The sequence below is a fragment of the Astatotilapia calliptera genome, chromosome 4 (assembly GCF_964374335.1).
Source record: "Astatotilapia calliptera chromosome 4, fAstCal68.1, whole genome shotgun sequence".
NCBI classification, from domain to species: Eukaryota; Metazoa; Chordata; class Actinopteri; order Cichliformes; family Cichlidae; genus Astatotilapia; species Astatotilapia calliptera.
In genome coordinates, this window is record NC_137425.1 from 33,572,386 (window position 1) to 33,590,394 (window position 18,009).

Sequence of the window (18,009 nt, forward strand, 5' to 3'; positions counted from 1 at the left end):
GTTGAAGAACTCAGAAGTTACAAATTCATTTTATAAAATTAGCTAAACCAATGCAGAACCAGAGAAATGAACATTTTCTAAGACTTCCAGCCAAAGACTAGAGCTGATCTACAGAGAGCCATCCCTGTTTAACCCGTTCAGCTGAACATGGCTGCAGATAACCTGTGAAGAGACAGAGCCCTGCTAAAACCATTATTTAAACTTGCATCTACACAAAAATGCCCACAAGTATCAGATATTAGTCAAAATTAGGCATATCATGTCCTTTTATTTCCATTACGTTGAAACCAATCGTGATGGGAGACGTTTTCAAAGGATAATAAAAATGAAAATTACATCAAAACAGAAACGCTGCTGTTTGTGGTGGTCAGCTGCTTTCAGGTTGCTGCTGCAAGAAATCCTGCGCAGCTGCTCATTTGATGTGTGAAATAAAAAAGACACATGCTCACGGTGCTACGACAGTGACATCTCTGATACTCCCAAATAGTATTTTATTACAATTTAAACCCTCAAATAAAAAAAATCTGAACATGGAGCCGTATCTGTGGTCTCGACTCCTTCAAAGATACTCCAGAGCCTGATTGATTCTGCACGTCTCCTGAGCACCGCTCATCATTGGGTACATCCTTACGTACTACTCCTTGAGATTTGCCACAAAACTAAAACCATCTGCCTAACATGCCAAACAGCTCTGACCTGTTGGGGTATGGACAGGGGACCTCATTGGGTGCTGTGATGCTCTGTCATTTTACAATTTTAAGACTTTGGAGGCTTGAAAATTTGAGCTCTTACGTTTCTTGAGCCATTCGTGAGGAGTTTGGCAGGCATGCTGCCTGCCAGCAGGGAGTACAGTAGTCATCACGAGGGAAAGGGTGGGCTTGGTCTGGATCAACGTCGTGGTGGGTAATGCATGTCAAAGTAACAGCCACATGTATGACATCATCCAAAGTTTCCAGCATAATATTACATTTTAATGGCATTATAAATGTTACTCACTTCACTTGCCAGTGATTTGAAAGTTCTGGCTGATTGCTGAATATTCCACAGTCTGTTAACAGTAGATTGCAGCTTTACTGTACTAGCTGTAAATTGGTTGTAATATGCCCCCAAGAAAGCATCACCAGATGGATGATATTTGTCTCATAAATCTATCGGTGAATAAAGTGCATCTCACCCTCCTCGCCGTGTCCGCTCCTCCCACCTACTCGTGAAGTCACGTGACGTGCCTATCTGAACATAAGTGCCAGCGCCCACCTTTTTCTGTGCTTATAGGTGCCCACACAAGCACAGCTGCACCCGTGGTGCCTGTGAGCATTGTGGCTAAATAGTGATAAAACATTTCCCAGTTTAGCATTTAAGAAAAAGCTGTTTAGAAATCTGCTGTGTTAGACTTTATAAGCTCAGCTCATAAAATCTATTTCCACATCTCTCGGGCCGTGTTGAAATGATCCACGTCTTTATTCGAGTGTGTTTGTTTTATATGTGTGAATATTGTGTCGCTTAGTAGTTTACGGGCGTCCTTCTCGCCAAGGTTGTTTATCGCTCTATTCTTTCAACCAAATGTGAAGCAAAACACGAGCTCCGCATGTTCCAGAGAAAAGTAATGAGCTCTGTGTGTCCATGCTGATGTACTTTTTTGTACTTTAACACTAGGAAGGCCCAGAGCCCAGCCATTTGGCTTTTCTACCTTTAAAACCCGGAGAGCAGCCAAATGGCTGGTAGGCTTTTAGCTAAGCTTTAGCTTCAGGCAAGTGGAAGCTAAATTGGCTAGTCATTCATATGTAAATTGGGTTGTTACCTGGGAATTCTGGAGGGAGGGGAGTGGGGGTGTGTGGATGAGGGGGTGGGGGAGCTGCTAAAAGCGGTGAGCTTCCTTTTGTTTCATCTTGATGCATTCTCAATCATCCAGGGAAACAAATCTCCAAAAGTCACCAACTTGGAGTGTTTCAGTTTGCCATCTTAGGGAGAAATCAACACACATGGGTGTATGTCCTTTGTTGCTGAGATTTATTGATAAAAACAGTACAAAAAATCAACCATTTGTACACATTTTTACAAATAATTATAAAAAGTGAGTGAGTACATTTCAACATTTTCAGCAATCACTCACAATCCTGGCACTGCCATGGTATCTGTAGTCTGCATTTACCACATGTGTATCTGTTGCAGTGAACACATCGCACAGTGGCATGATTGTTCTTGCAATTGTGTTTGACCTGACACATGGCTCTTTTTCCAGGGCTCGGTGTGGAGGGTTGTGTCAAAGGCAACTGTTCTTTTCTTGCCTTCTTCGCAGCTACATGAGAGTGAGCTAACTCCCTTGCAAGCTCCACCAGGAAGTCCACCCGTCTTTCCTTCGTCCCGGAGCATGCTTGATACAGCACATGTGCATTCAGTGCTGCCATGTCAATCATGTTATAAAACACGGCAACTGGCCAGCGCCGTGTTCCTCTGCGGACAGTGTACTCCCGAACCATCTGGTCCATCACATCCACGCCACACTTTGTTTTGTTGTAAAGGGTGACAGTGTTTGGCTTCCTTTTGGTAGTGTTATCAGTCTGAACCACGCCGTGCATGCTGCTAAGAATATAGACTGTCTTCTTCCGTTTGGCCGCATACGCCGTCAGCGTGGCAGCAGAGGTTGAAGGAATGGAGAGTTTAAATGTTAGTTGTAAACAGCTGTATCATATAATAACTGCAGCTGTAGCTGTGATCAGACATCCCCCTGCAGGCCCTGAAGCTGAGCTCTGAGGTCCTCACAAACCTGCTGGAGCCAGCTTCCATCCTGGGGAGCACGTTTTTGTGTTTCAGCGCGGGGCGAGGCACAAAACCCAGATGGTCCAGATGGACCAGATGGTTCGGGAGTACACTGTCCGCAGAGGAACACGGCGCTGGCCAGTTGCCGTGTTTTATAACATGATTGACATGGCAGCACTGAATGCACATGTGCTGTATCAAGCATGCTCCGGGACGAAGGAAAGACGGGTGGACTTCCTGGTGGAGCTTGCAAGGGAGTTAGCTCACTCTCATGTAGCTGCGAAGAAGGCAAGAAAAGAACAGTTGCCTTTGACACAACCCTCCACACCGAGCCCTGGAAAAAGAGCCATGTGTCAGGTCAAACACAATTGCAAGAACAATCATGCCACTGTGCGATGTGTTCACTGCAACAGATACACATGTGGTAAATGCAGACTACAGATACCATGGCAGTGCCAGGATTGTGAGTGATTGCTGAAAATGTTGAAATGTACTCACTCACTTTTTATAATTATTTGTAAAAATGTGTACAAATGGTTGATTTTTTGTACTGTTTTTATCAATAAATCTCAGCAACAAAGGACATACACCCATGTGTGTTGATTTCTCCCTAAGATGGCAAACTGAAACACTCCAAGTTGGTGACTTTTGGAGATTTGTTTCCCTGGATGATTGAGAATGCATCAAGATGAAACAAAAGGAAGCTCACCGCTTTTAGCAGCTCCCCCACCCCCTCATCCACACACCCCCACTCCCCTCCCTCCAGAATTCCCAGGTAACAACCCAATTTACATATGAATGACTAGCCAATTTAGCTTCCACTTGCCTGAAGCTAAAGCTTAGCTAAAAGCCTACCAGCCATTTGGCTGGTGGCGGGTTTTAAAGGTAGAAAGGTAGAAGCCTGGGACTGCCAGTGTTAACTTCCTCATTATTCTCTGTTTTATGGATTTTTTTCTTTCCAGAGTTTTATTTCAGCTTATATTCAACATTGCGGTTCCACGCAGAGGTCAGATACACCATTTGGCACCGTTCCTCAAACCCAGAAAGTCTAAATTGTGCCTTTGGATTACCATACATCAAAATAAATTCCCTCAGCACCCACCACACAAGGCCTTGATCACAGAAGAGAGCCTCTTTTATCTGTAGCTCTCACACTTTTGGCCATGTTTCTGGTCCGCTGGTGAGCTGGGCCTATACTTTGTGTGCCCCTTTTTGCCAAACTAAGGGATATTTCATGCAGGCTTTTAGCCTCGGCCGACATTTATAGACAAGGGGGGAAACTTTAATATGTTTGTCTGTGTGTGCCGGCCATGCCGTCACCGCTCCGCTCCTGCTTAACTTCTTCCATCTTTCTACAGCTCTGCCATCTAGCCTTTACTGGCAGTTCGCCCGGTGCTTACCACCCAGCCTGAGCAGCTTGTGTGTGTGCGCGCGTCTGTGTGTGTGTATATAAGTTCAAGCACGTCTTTATGAAATACTATAAGTCAGTAACATAAAATACCTGACAGTCAGATATGCAGAAGGGCACTACATCAGAGGATCCATTGATGTATGTTCTGGCATGCTCGTCTGCAGCTATATGTAGTTGCACAGCTCATGCTGGCATTGAATCGAAAGCACAGTCTGCCCCAGATATGAGGCCATCCAGAATCCCATTCATTCTAAAGAGGCATCCTGACAAGTGCAGTGAGTAGGTTGGTTGGCATGTTTGTTGACTGCGTTCCTGAAGTTCTCTGTAGCGACGCCGGGCTCTGAGAGCGTTGTCGTGTGGGATTAGTCGGGTAGTTTGCGCCTCACAAAGGAGACCGTTTGATTAGATTTCAGTGGTTAAAGTAAGCAGGGGGATTGCTGTGTTGTTCATACACTCAGTGGTGACCATAGTTGAACTGCTATTGCATTTCCCAGCTCTCCTCTGTCCTGACGCTGTGCCCCCAGCCTCTCGACCTGAACCCGACCCACCCCTTCCCCTCTCCCGTCACCTCCCTTTGCTCTGAACCCCCGCTGCTTCGAACCATGGCCTCTCACCGGACCCTGCCCTCAGCCCCCAGACACGGTACAGCCCGCTGACTGTACAGACACAGAATAGACAGGTTGTGAGGACCCATCTGTATGTTAAGCCAATCAAACAAATCAATGAATGAATCAGTCGATCAATCCATTGATTTCAGTCGATCATAATCATTTGATTCTTGTAATCAAATCTGACAAAGTCTGATAAATTTCTTTTTCTTTTTTTGAGTAGAGTCAAAGTAAGAAAAGGAGCCATGTTTGATTAAAACCTCGTCTCTGTTCTGCCATTTTGTTGATCCCCTTTTTGCCAGGACTCTCGTCGCCTGGTTCACTTAAGAAGCCGGGGAAATTCGATTTCAGCGCCCTGTCCTCCCAGACGAGGTCCCCCCGCATGGCGTTCACCCACCACCCACTGCCAATGCTGGCGGGAGTGAGACCAGGTGAGACCAACCCAGCTCCCGATCCCCCCCTGATCGCCCCAACCCCTTCCTCTCCCCCTCCTCACCATCTCCTCCTACCCACTTCTCACTTTTTCAGTGCCCCCATCCCCCACCCTACCCCTCTGTGGTTTAGAGCTGGGGGCGTTGTCTTTGGGAGATGGGAGTGGCTGGGAAGCTGGCAGGTAACTCTGTGGGTCTGTGCCTCGTCCTCTTCTGCCTCCTCCTACCTCGTAGGGTGCAGGTCTTGCCGGTGATGGAGCTTGCAGGGTTTCTGGGTGTGGTGTGTGGCTTCTCTAGTTCTGTCTGGTGGTGGATGGCTGTTAGTTGTACTCTTCTGTAGATTGCCTCTGTCCTCTTAGAGGGATTTGGTGGATATTGCAACCTGTTCTGTCAGATCAGTCAAGATGTTACATGAATAAAACAGCTTCCTCTTACCCATCCACTCCCAGTATTCATTTCAAGACTCCTGGATGGCAAACCAGTCTCAGGACCACAGGTGGAAATGAGTAATGAATAAAGAAGCTATTGTTAGGATTTTTGTTTGTTTGTTTGCTTTGTTTTTTTTTGGGGGGGGGGGGTCCAAATTCAGATTTTCTCACGATAAACATGGACAAAATTTCAAATGAATGAGGTAAGTGTACGCACGACTAATCCCTGTGAGCCAAAGGCCAAGGCTTCAGGCTGTTCTAAATACCACGTAACTCTTGGCTCTGCATGATGTCACAGCTTTGGCTGTGAGCAAAGCAACCTCACCTAGTCGTTGTTCGAGCCTCCTGGCAGCCAATCAAGGGGGAAATGAAGGCAGGTCGACTAGGCTATGACCAGGCTCAGCAAAAAAGAAATAAGCATTACTTCAAACTGTAAAAGATGCAAAGCTGCCCTAGTACAGTCCAAGAGCTGTAGAAGTAGAATTGTTGCATTTTTATTTTCTAGCTCTGAAACAAGTTTGACTCGTTGGGCAAAAAGACCTCGATGACTTCATAATGGGCCAACAGGTTATCTCATCCTGGCTGAACGCTTTACATTTTTACCAGAAAGTCAGAATTACTTGAAGAGTGGGTTCTGAAAGACGCTGTTGAGTTATGGGGTCTAGAGCTTCCCTCATTAGTACAAACTAAAAGTCACTATCTCAGCTTCTATTTGTTGGTCTTAAACATTTCCTTTTAATGTCTGACGGTAATGACGCCAACTGCGCAACTGCCATGGTCTCAGATCCCCAAACTCACTGTTGGTTTGTAACAATTTGATAAATTCCCGTTTTTGTTTTGTCTTAAACGGGGTCCTTTTATCAAAATCTGCAAGCTGCAAGGTCATACTGATACTTAGTGGTAACAGTAGTGAATATGTATCATTCCAGACAGGAAGGAAATCAGTCATTCATTCAAATCATTTTTGCTTCATGACCTTTAATTAGTCAACTAGTCACGTTACGGGTTTTTTCTTGAAATTCCTATTGATTTGCTTCCCTTTCCAGTTTGGGAAGTCCAGGTTGAACACGTAATTCAAACTAGCACGGCCACAAAGTGATGTTTTGAGTCTGAGCTACTGTGTACCAGATCAATCTTTAAACCCTGCCACTTTATTTACACGTGGAGCTAAAGAGCTTCCAAATATAAATACAGAAATCATAATTTTTTACCAGTACAGATCAAATTAGAGACTTTCTCTTTTTTATGTACTTTTCTAAATTCACAAAGTAAAGGAGCTCACTGGAGATAATTACCCTTGTGCTTGCGCTACATCAAAGGATTTTTTAGTCACTGAGCAGATGTGAGGTTGACCGCCATGTCATTAAACCCTACTCAGCGCTTGTTGACAGAACCTCTTGAGATGTGACTACAGCAAATCCAGTCTCCACACACACATACATGCACTGTTAGTGTTCACACCATCGTGCACACATGTATACAATATCCCATCCTTGCGGTGGCCAGAGGTTCTAAGTTACACACTTTGGGATTTGTTTTTTTTATACAAACTGTGGCAGCGTGCACACTGGGAATGCTGCCATGCTAGTTTGAAAGTGGTTACCACATCATCAGCATTGTTGTTATTCTACGTAAAAGACAAGATCCAAGAGATTTAAAGGATTGAAAGTGGGAATAAGGAGCATGCAGGGCCCAGCTGTTCATAGCAGCAACGGTGCTAAAGGGTGGCTTTCATGGAGTCTCTCCCTTCAGCCACGTCAGCCATGGTTCCACTGTTTTTTGCAAATTCCCTATATAAAAAAATCTGTGTTTGTATTGAAGGACCATGTGCTAGTTAGCAGATGAACCAAACAAATTATAGTGTATGTAACAGACAGTTTGGATGTACAGTTTCAAAAAGTATTTGAAACACTTAGCTAGCAGGAATGTCTAAAATGCTGGAAGAGCTCAAAATCATTTCTAAATGTTGAAAAAATTACACAAAGCTAAATACATGTTTCTGAAATGACAGATAAATTCTTACACAGCTAGCTGAAAGTAACAAAGATTAGTTGGCTGACGTTGTAAAATAGTTAGCTAAAGTAGTGCAATAATGAGTGGAATACCTACAAAATGTATATCTGTTATCTAAAAGAAATGAATAAATTGTTTCCACCATTAGCTGAAAGTAAAGGAAACGTTTTAAAACAGCTGATAAATATTAGCCTTCAAGTAGTGACCGTTTGGTTTAAATGTCCAGCTTCTACCACCCTGGATATTAGCATAGCACGGTTAGAAACTAAGCAAACACGGATATTTCAACTGTATAAGAAGGATTATAATGAATTTATTTAGCAATATTTTAATATCTTAACATTCTTAATACCTCTGTGACATGTCAGGTGGTATCAGTGAAGGGCTCGTTGGGCTTTGCCAGTTTAAAGGCAAATATGATGGGAATCAAAAGAAGGTGAAAGTATGAAGGGGCCACCACCACCCCATCCATACTCCCATACCCCCAGCATTTGGCCTTCACCCAGTGTCTAATGGGATTAGTATGCGACTATAGGAGCAGGGCGACTGCTTCACTTGGGAGCAGGCAGCCTGGCATGGAAGCAAGGTGCTGCTGGGCCCTGAAGCATAGGTCCTTGTCTGGGGGGTAATGCAGCAGGGTTGGCACCCTTATGAAGTGCACTCACACACAATGTATAAGATGCAAGCACTAAAGAGCATTGGCAGCCCAACGTGGGCAGCTGGGGGGCCTGTATGGGATGGGGTGGGTGTTAAACTGGCACAGCTAAGAGAACAGGCTACTAATACAAAACAAGGAGATTTAGTAATGGATATAAGTCTGACAGGGAGGGCTTTGTGCTCGGTGTGGTAGGGCTCAACCAACTGCTCCCCTTTCGCACCTCAGACATATATTCATCTGTTTGGTGTGAGTTTCACTATTTTCTTTGGTGAAAAACAGAATGTTTTTTGTTTCTGTAAGCTTATTAGCCACAGAATGCAGTTATATTTTGCATCTCCGCACCTGTCGTGCACATACACAGATATAAAGCTCACAAGCCATTTAGCAGAAAAAATATTAACTCAGATTTAGAGAGTATTTACAGATTAATTCTGTCTTAGAAACAAAATGTGTCAGATAAAAAAGGCTTTAGTATGTAAATGCCAAAATGCATCAACGCCAGTGAATCACACCCTCAAAAACAGCACACAGGAGCGCAGGCATTAAGACAGGCTAATATAAGACACTCCTCAATGATCTCTTTGTGTTTTTTAACAGGCTTTTTGGATCTGATTTCAAAATGCAGCGCTTTTATCTGCTGAATTTGTGCCCATTTAGAAGTGTGTGCAGTCTGAACGGCGTTGCCCTAAATTGTTACATTGTCTCAGTGAGTGTTCAGATGTGAATATGTGTGTGTAAAAATCTCTTTCCGAAAAGTTCATTGTGTTCATCTGGATGCAGCGTTTCATATAAATTTCTTCAATAAAGCTGTAAGGGTTTACTGGAGGAGTCATAAAAAATAAGCAATGCATACAATACCTATTAACTCGAAATTAGCTTTTCCTAGAAAAACCGAGTTCCTTTCATCTTAAAACCAGATTTAAGTTTTATTGTTTCCAGTTGCGATGTGATATTCTTGCTATCATTTGATGGTTGCTCAGTTCATCTCTCCCAACTGTAAGAATGTTTAGAAACTCAGCGGTTCGTGTCCCGCTCTTCCTCTGCTCGTGTTTCCTCTAATACCAAACGTCTGTGTTTACAGGGAGCCCCCGTGCTTCAGCCTCGGCCCTGCACTTCCCATCTCCCTCCATCATCCAGCAGTCTAGCCCCTACTTCACCCACCCAACCATCCGCTATCACCACCACCCTGGACAGGATCCCCTGAAGGAATTTGTGCAGTTTGTCTGTGCCGATGGCTCAGGGCAGGCCGCTGGGCAGGTAAGACCCGCCACCAATGAAAGTAAACATGATTTATGTAAATTTGACAAGCTGAACGCGTTCTGTACTGTGCAGGAGACATGGCACGAGATTGATTGACAATGGTCTGCAGCCAATCAGGATGCAGGACACAATGCGCTGTAAAAAAAAAAAAAAAAAAGAATGCAAAATTGCACACAAAAAATCCGTGAAACAGCGAGACCGCGAAAGCTGAAGCGCGTTATAGCGAGGGACCACCGTATGTTAGTGAAACAGTGCAGCATACGGAAGCTGTGTGCATAATGAAATCTGTGTTTGTGGCTCGTCTTTCTCAGTTAATTATAACGTAACATGATGTCAGGTTCACCAAATGAGAGGTATGCACATTATCCCTGAGGTTCTGTTGGTTTTTGCTTTTTTTCTCGGATCATGTGACTGACAGATGTGATACATATTCAAGAATAGTGCTTGTTTTAGTTTTAATCCTTCATCTGTCATTTTGGTGCTTGGAGTTAACTAGTTTAATAGATTTATAGGTGAGAATTTGAGCAGCTTGAATAGACGTATACAAATCTCTTTCTTTTTGTCTTAATTTGGAAATTTTGTTGTAGTTGCACATCTTGATCATACCTCATTGGAATCTAATGACATATTCAAAAGTCTAAAAGCTAGTTCAACTGTAACTATGGTCCTAAATTTGAAATCATGAATGAACCATTATACTATTACTTTGAATAAACTAGGAATGGCAGAGAGCTTCTTTGACGATGTGTCCACCTACATTATAGGGAAATATACCCACGGCGACACAAATACAGCACACGTCACATTCGTTTACTCAGCTGGTCTACAAATCTTTGTACTGTCTTGTCGATGTCATTTTGCCGTTTCCTCTTTCAGACCCTGACGTTCCCCCTCCTCCTCTTTTTATTTCTTTCTTCTGCTCCACCCAACCCCTCAGAAATTATAACCATCAGCACGAGAATGAATCAGTCACGGCACACTTCAAGTCAAGCATCCCCGCCCTGTGTTGTGTCATCGTGTTTCTGTTTTCATTCTTAGCCGTTCTGATTTTAGTTGAAGTTTTGGTTGTTTGGTGCTGCTGTTGTTGGTGGTGTTGTGCTTGTGTAGAAGAGTATCCTTCCATGGTTTTGATTTCTTGCCATCTTCTGGACGAACCCAGTCAAACAGTTTGCTCACTTCCCTCCTCCACTCCTCCTCCACCCGACACGGACCACCCCTGTGGAACCTCTCACCTTTAGCTCCAACTCCTACTCCTTTCAAACCCTGTGGTGATTATTATTTTTCACACCTTCATGAAAGATGCCGTCCACATACATCATTCCTTTGGTTGTTGTTTCCCACCCTCCTCCTCTTCCTCCTTCCACCATCGCTCCCCCCCTCCCACTCCTCCTCCCGCCGTCATGGATATTTTTTTGGACCTGGCCTCCCAAGCTGCGTCCTGTTTTCATTCCGTGTCTGCGGATTGTCGCATGTCGCCCTCCTGACCCTATTTGTGTTGTCTGCAGCCAAACGGGAGCGGCCAGAGCAAAATGCCAGGCTCCTTCTTGCTGCCTCCACCTCCCCCAGTGGCCCGCCCAGTGCCCCTTCCCATGCCCGACTCTAAACCCAACAGCACGCCCCCTGACGGCGGACTCTCCTCGCCCGCATCTCCGTGTAAGTGACCCCGCAGAGACCGTTCTCAAAACCAAACCAACACCAAAAAAAAGAAATATAAAAAAACAAATCAGAAAATCCCAACCCTCTCCAGGCAAAGGACCTTTGTCAGTGTTCTTCCTCCAACTTCGCCCCATCATTGTGTATCCAGCATCGCATCTCCCTAGCCCCGTGGAAGGCAATAACAGCAAGCACAGAATATACTGTGGAGCACAATAGAGTAGATCAAGGCCATCAAAGGTTTGGCTCAAAGTAGTCTTCATTATGGACTTGGGTGGCATTCATCAGGGTTCTGTATTAGGTCCCATGAGTTTCAGGAGCTCTACATGTTGAACCCATTTTGCGTGGCCTGGTGTGAGAAAGCTACATCACCGCTCCACTTCTTCTACTTCTAAATCCTCTTTTCTTCCTTCTCTGGGCACATCGCTAAACCTCGTAAGAAGATTTTTATTTTTAACTTATTGTTGCTTATGAAAGGGCACAAATTTAGGGCAGTTAATTTATATGGACTCCAAGAACATTCCAGTAGAGATTGGGACACCTTATGGAATAACTTACTGGTACCTCTTTTGCTTTAGCTTCTTTTGTTGCATGGTAGTTGTTAGAGAGCAAGAACAGGGTGTGCATTTAAATTTTTGTCAGTCATACAGTACATTCTCTCACCTGTGGTAGGAGGGGCACTGGATGGAGCACTTTTTTTGTTTGTTTTTAGCTCTCCTTCAAATATAGTGTTTTTGTTTTACCCCCAGTCAGCGTCTCAAAGTCTTCTATGTCTTATCTATGTTATTCCAATTCTTAGAAACACATGGATGTATATCTATCTTCCTTCCTGTCTCTCATTCTTGTCCTCCCTTTCCTCCACTCAAACAGACACACGTATGCACAAGTCTACACACTACATCTCTGAATGCCTCAGTGAGATTCAGATTCTGGAGTCCGTAGGGTACCTCAAACTGCCCTAAATTTGTCAGAGACGTTGATGCCACTGGGTTTTAAATGTCCCTGACTCCTCAGTGTCAGAATTTCAGTGTGCATAATCGCTTCCAACGAAGTTTATCAAGTATCCTTAATCACCCGGGGAGATCTGAGTTTGCATGCCAGATTTCCATGGGGTCTTAATGACCTCAATGATGTATAGCTGTACTTTCGGTAGAAGCAAGCGCCTGTTTCCTAAAATCTATTAGGTTTAATATATGCCATTTCATGTTGAAGCAATGACCATTTACAATGATTTGCTTTTTTGCCAAAGTTAGAAGAAGAAAAAGTTTAAAACATTTAAATCGCTCAATCACATGAAGGTAACGTCAGTTTGCTTAATTTAGAATCTCGGTTTTCAACAGGTATGGCTATGTTTTGTTTTTGTTTAGTTTTTTTGGCTCCAGGGGTTCTGCTAACTTTGGATTGTGCTAGCTATTTAGTCAAGTATCAACCTGCAGAGATAAAACAAACAAACAAACAAACAAACGCATAATAAAGTCAACACTAAAATGCCAGAAAACAACTGACTCCAAAAACAAGCTAAACCCATAGATGTCCATGTTCCTTAGTCTTGAAAAAAATGGGTCCTGTCTTTATTTTATAATTATTAAATGAAGAGTGAATTGTACTCTTTTTAAAAGTCATTAAGAATTAAACAGATAGAGAGAAATTGTAATATTAATGGGTGCCGCTTGCTAGCCAAGGCGTTCTTGCTAGCGTTACCTGATAAGCTAGCACTCTATGCTCAGCCGTGTGTAGTCACTTGTTTCTAAAAGAAAAACAACAACAACAACATGGGAGCAGACAAAAACATATTGTTGGAGCTTTAAAAGAGTGCTTTACAACCCAATAAGTGGTGTCACCGTGGCTACATTCATCACATTTTATCCAGCCTATGGTCAGTTTTAATGCTATGCTAAGCTAAACAAGCAGGTAGCTACATTCGGTTTAGCTTACAGTCATGAAAGTAGAACACCTTTCTTCACTGTACTTTCATAAAATGAGTGTACACATTTACTTCGCAGAATTTGCACCTTTCCAGTTAAGACTCCATGAGAGGTTGCAGTGCTAGCTGTTTAGTTGGCACTGATGATTTTCTGTCCTCCTTCTGTTTCCGTAGCATACTCCACGCCAGGCGCCACAGCTCCCAACAGGTTTGTCGGCATCGGATCACGGGACAACAACTTTCTGAACATCCCGCAGCAGACACAGGTAGGAGTTGGGTGATATACTGGCAGTTTTTCTCGCTTTGTAGGAGAGTGAGGAGGAAACTCAGCTGTTTTCGCTGCAATTACTGGTCAAACTCTGGAAACTTATTAACTGCGTGGATGTACGCCAAAATATTTCTTATTCCCTCACTGCCTGAAACCTGCTGCACGGTTTCCTCCACCTCTTCTCTCGCACCATCCCACAGCTCGCCATCAATGTGTGCATTTGTACATCTGTATTTTACAGTACGTGTGTGGTTTACCATATGTGCTCAACTGTTTATTTGGCACACATGGAGCCTACCCTTCAGGCTCCTTTACTCACAGCTTTTTTTTTCTCTACTTGCTTCCTTTCCTTTCCCTCCTCTTGCCCCCCCTTTTTTTTCCTACTTCTCTTTCTCCGTCCTTTTAGCTTTACCACACTTTGCTCACTCTCTGCCTTTTACTTTCTCCTTCTCTCACCTTCTTTCTTCCTCCCCTTCACCACCCTGCACCTCATTCATGTGCCTCCTCCATTACCACCAGTACTTTTCTCATTAATGTCCAACCACACCCGCCTGGAGCCAGCTCAGCTCCACTCGTCGACACATGGAAACCATCTGAAACTGCTTTGCTGATCTCCTCCCTTGTTTCTCTGCCCTCTGTTCTCTCTCTTTTCTCCCTTTCCATTTCTGCCCCTCCGCTCATTATACTCTGCTCTTTACCCTTCATTGCTTCACTGTTCATCTCTTTTTGTTCCATCACTTCATAAACGTTTTCTTTGCTGATGAAATGTTTATGTTGCTTAACTCTAAGTTGTTTCTATTTTCTTGGAAGTTGAACTTTGCACACATCATGTGGCCAAACTGTGTGGACACGCGAACATCACATACAAACTGTATTTAATTGTTAAACATCAGGTTCAAGATCCGTGGGTATTAATCTGCTCCTCTAACTGCCTCTGCTCTTTAACCACAAGGCCATTATTGTGAGTTAAAGCACTGAATTCAGGCAATAAAGACTTGCAGTCAGAGTTCCCCTTAACGCCAAGTGAAGTTAATTCACATTAAAACTATTTCTTCATGGATCTGGCTCTGTGTGTAGCAAAATATCGGATTCCCCAAACTGTTGCCAACACATTGTTGTCAAAAATATTACTTACCGCTATGTCTTTGGTTTCATTAGGCCTAAACCATAAAAACATTAAAAAAATATAGCACCAAGAACACAGATGTATTTGGACAGAGGTAACCAAAAACTTCTGGCTGTGTGTCTCATAGAAAAGTTAAGATGTTCTGTACCGACTAGGACAAATTGTCTGAAATATGGTTTTACTTTTCAATGCGTAGCTAAAACACACACGGCACCAACTGTTTACACGTGTCTCTGCAGTGACATGAAAAGATTAATGGTCCACTTTAAAACTAAAAGATCAATCACAAAACAAAGATCCTCTCAAAAACGAGCCTGTGGCGGCTCAGGACCAGCGCTGGGCTTTGTCCTCCCTCTAGTGGCAAACGTTGGGTGCTACATCCAGGCGAGACGAGAAACTAGATACCAGCAGGGCAAGGCGAGAGGGGAAATGGAGGGAACAGAGCAACAGAGAGTTTCGGCCCCTATAGAAGTCACGTCCTGGCCGTCTCGTTACCCCTGGCAACCAGACATGATGTCATAGCCAGTTGATCTTGAATTTGAGAAGGGGTTGCTCGAGAGGGGGGCAGGAAAGAAAAGAGGGTGGTCACTGTCTGCTGCCAAGGATTTAGTGGGAGTGTTCACGGGAGATAGATGGATTGTGTGTGTCTGTAAGCACATACACAGAGGGACAGAGTAACTAAGAAGGGAGAAGTTACAATGCCCAAGGCCTGCTGGGACCGTGCCCAAGGGGAGTAGGGTAGCTGAGAAGGGCAGGAGGCAGGAGGGAGGCAGGGGGGTATTCATGCGACCTGTTAGAGTCAAACAAAACAAAAGGCTGCTTCCCTGGAGGCGCAGAGTAGTTTCCAAGGCTTGACTTCTAGAATGTTGGTGCACCAGCCCACAGTGCCAGATCCTGGAGGCCAAGCAGGGCAGCCAACAACAGTGGCGGTGACCCATTTCTGCTCCTTGCTCATGCTGAGGAGAAGAAAACTCAACGTGAAGAAGGCGCAAGTGACACAGAGCGCCAGACTGCTATCTCCCTGCTGCTGCTTGGCTATTAGGAGCTATTAACTACTCAGCCAAATTCAAGACATACTGTACTTCTCTCCAGAAATGAACAGACTCGATGGTAATAAGCTGGGCTAGAGGCCCAGATGACAATTCTGTCATTCACTGTATTTAAAAACTAGAGGAACCCCCTGAAGCCAAAAGCCAACACGGTGTGCAGACATTTTCAGAAACCATTTGTGGTGCAGTTGCTCTTTGGATGGGCATTCGTTATACAGCTGGTGACAGGTGTGGCTACAGGCATTGTTTTCAGGTTGATCATCCATGCTCCGAGGTGAAGGTCACAGCAACCTCATGTGAGAAAACACCTTTAATTTGGCAGGAATGTTCACTTACACTAAAGGATGAACTGATTTGGATTTGGTGCAAATTCTTGTGTATTTACTCAGATTATGACAAACTTTCACACCAGTGTGTTAGAATAAAAGATGATAGCATTTCATAACAAACAGGTTAAAGGATATCATCATATTTTTCTTCAAACACATTTATGGGCATTATCCGGTTGTTCAGTGATGACGTGACGAATCCTACTTCCGGGTCTAAAGTAGTCTGCGTTTAATATGGCTTTTGTGTTGTTAACATGTTTAATGTTTTGTATTTTCTTCTATTTAATCTCAAAAAGCTCCTAAAACAGTCAGTGATCACTGTTGACCTCCCTCGGCTTTTATTACCGCTAATCATTTATTTAAGCTCAGTTTTTAAAACCTTAGGATGTAGCTACAGCCCAGCCCATGCAGCAGTATATGAATGACTAACCTCGTATTGTGGATGGATTATCTCAGTTGTTCTCCTGGCTGAAGTTTGGTCCTTTTACAGCATCCTGCCATGCGATTACATTTGTTCCTGACCACCGAGAACACTCACGTTAACTTTTATCCAGTGGAAAAAAAGTTAGCTTGTTTATATTATGCTAACATAGCTGTGTCGCTAGCGGTCACGTAGCACATCATTATATACCAGCTAGCCCAACTTCAGTAACCCTACAAACGTCACTGCTGTTTAGTTTTCTGTCTTCATTTATGTTGGAAGTGATAGCAGAGCTGTACGTTTTAATTTGTTTCCAAAACCCCGCAGTCAGGACATGCTATATTGTATTTAGATAGAAGCTAGCGAGCTAACTCCCTGCTAACTTCTACCTCCGTTAAATGTCATAAATTCCGTTTTCATGGATGCCTGGATGTTAAACTCAATTGTTACACCTGGTAGAGCAGAACACTGATCATTTTATTAAAGATGAAAGACTTTAGACAGTTTTTCAACTCTCAGTAATGCCATAGTGATCGTTTGATATATGGACCTGCAGCGGAGTTTAGGCGCAGACACGGCTAGTGACGTCAGACTGAACAATCGGATTGATGCCATAACGGAGAAACAGAGAGAAGATTGTGGTGATGTTTAACATTTGGTAGGAGGCTGAAATGACTGCACTAACCTTTGGTGGCCAACAGTAAAGAGTCAGACACGCAGGTAAACTGCAGCTTCACTGGTTGGTGGAAGCTGCAAAGTAGTAATCCCAGTTTATTTTGAACAAACACAGTGGGTCACATTTTGTGCACATAAAGTTTATTTAAGCTGTTTACTATTTTTGTTAGTAACATAATCTCATCCCGTCTTTCCCTCTCTTTTCTTTTTCAGTCTTGGTTCCTCTGACAAGATCTGTGTGCAAACCAGCAACTAGAATTCTTTCTTTGCAATCAGAAATAGAAAAACAACAACAAAAAACACAAAAAGAACCAGAGAAACAACCCGCAGGATAATAATTGTCCTCCAACCCACCCACCGACTGGCCCTGACAGTATGTCTCACCTGATACAAAATGTAACCAGGCAACGCAGGAAATTACAGCAGCATGACGCTTTTAGTGGAACTCTGGACTTACTTACACACAGTCAGAGGCAGGACCCGTTTCAAGCAAAGATGGATACGTTGAAAGACGAATAGATGGACAAGAGGATGCCGGGATGACAGGGAGAAGGGGGGGTAAGGGGACGGCAGCAGCAAGGAGGCATCTCTCCTCAAACCACCGAACCAGCACAGCAGCGCAGGAGGAACCTGAGGATGAAAACCGTCGGCTTCTCCTACTTTATAAAGACGCATTGTGTAACAAATGGCTTAGAAAAATCAGTTGTCTAGCAAATACAAATTCAAGTCACAGTCTAATCAAAGCAATTCGGTTTCCAGGGAAAGCTGCAGTCCACGCTCCTGTGATGTCTGTCATCACTCAAAACAAAATCCAAATGACCAATGTTTCTATCCTTCTGAATGACCTAAAATAGCCCCTTTCACCCTACTACTAACTAGTGACCATGCCAAAACTTGATTAAGGGTTGCACTACAAGCTGAATCAATTAACACTAATCTTAAAGATGTGCACTATTTACCTACAAGGCATGGGAGGTAAACCAGACTTGCCTATTTTA

At 43.7% G+C, this 18,009-nt stretch overlaps 1 protein-coding gene across 27 annotated transcripts in view; it reads left to right on the top strand.

Annotated features, from left to right (window-relative positions):
- Positions 1-17,758, top strand: part of nfixb (nuclear factor I/Xb) — a 130,892-nt gene extending 113,134 nt beyond the window's left edge. For 16 of the 27 annotated variants that reach the window (XM_026166113.2, XM_026166116.2, XM_080301053.1 and 13 more), the window contains 5 exons: positions 5,079-5,207; positions 9,388-9,563; positions 11,072-11,219; positions 13,318-13,409; positions 17,225-17,758. In XM_026166113.2, coding sequence (XP_026021898.1) covers positions 5,079-5,207; positions 9,388-9,563; positions 11,072-11,219; positions 13,318-13,409; positions 17,225-17,239 — 560 coding nt within the window. In that variant the 3' untranslated portion in view covers positions 17,240-17,758. The remainder of the gene's footprint in view (positions 1-5,078; positions 5,208-9,387; positions 9,564-11,071; positions 11,220-13,317; positions 13,410-17,224) is intronic. The other 11 variants (XM_080301064.1, XM_026166121.2, XM_026166117.2 and 8 more) reach the window with 3 other exon arrangements.
- Positions 17,759-18,009: the final 251 nt, after the last annotated feature.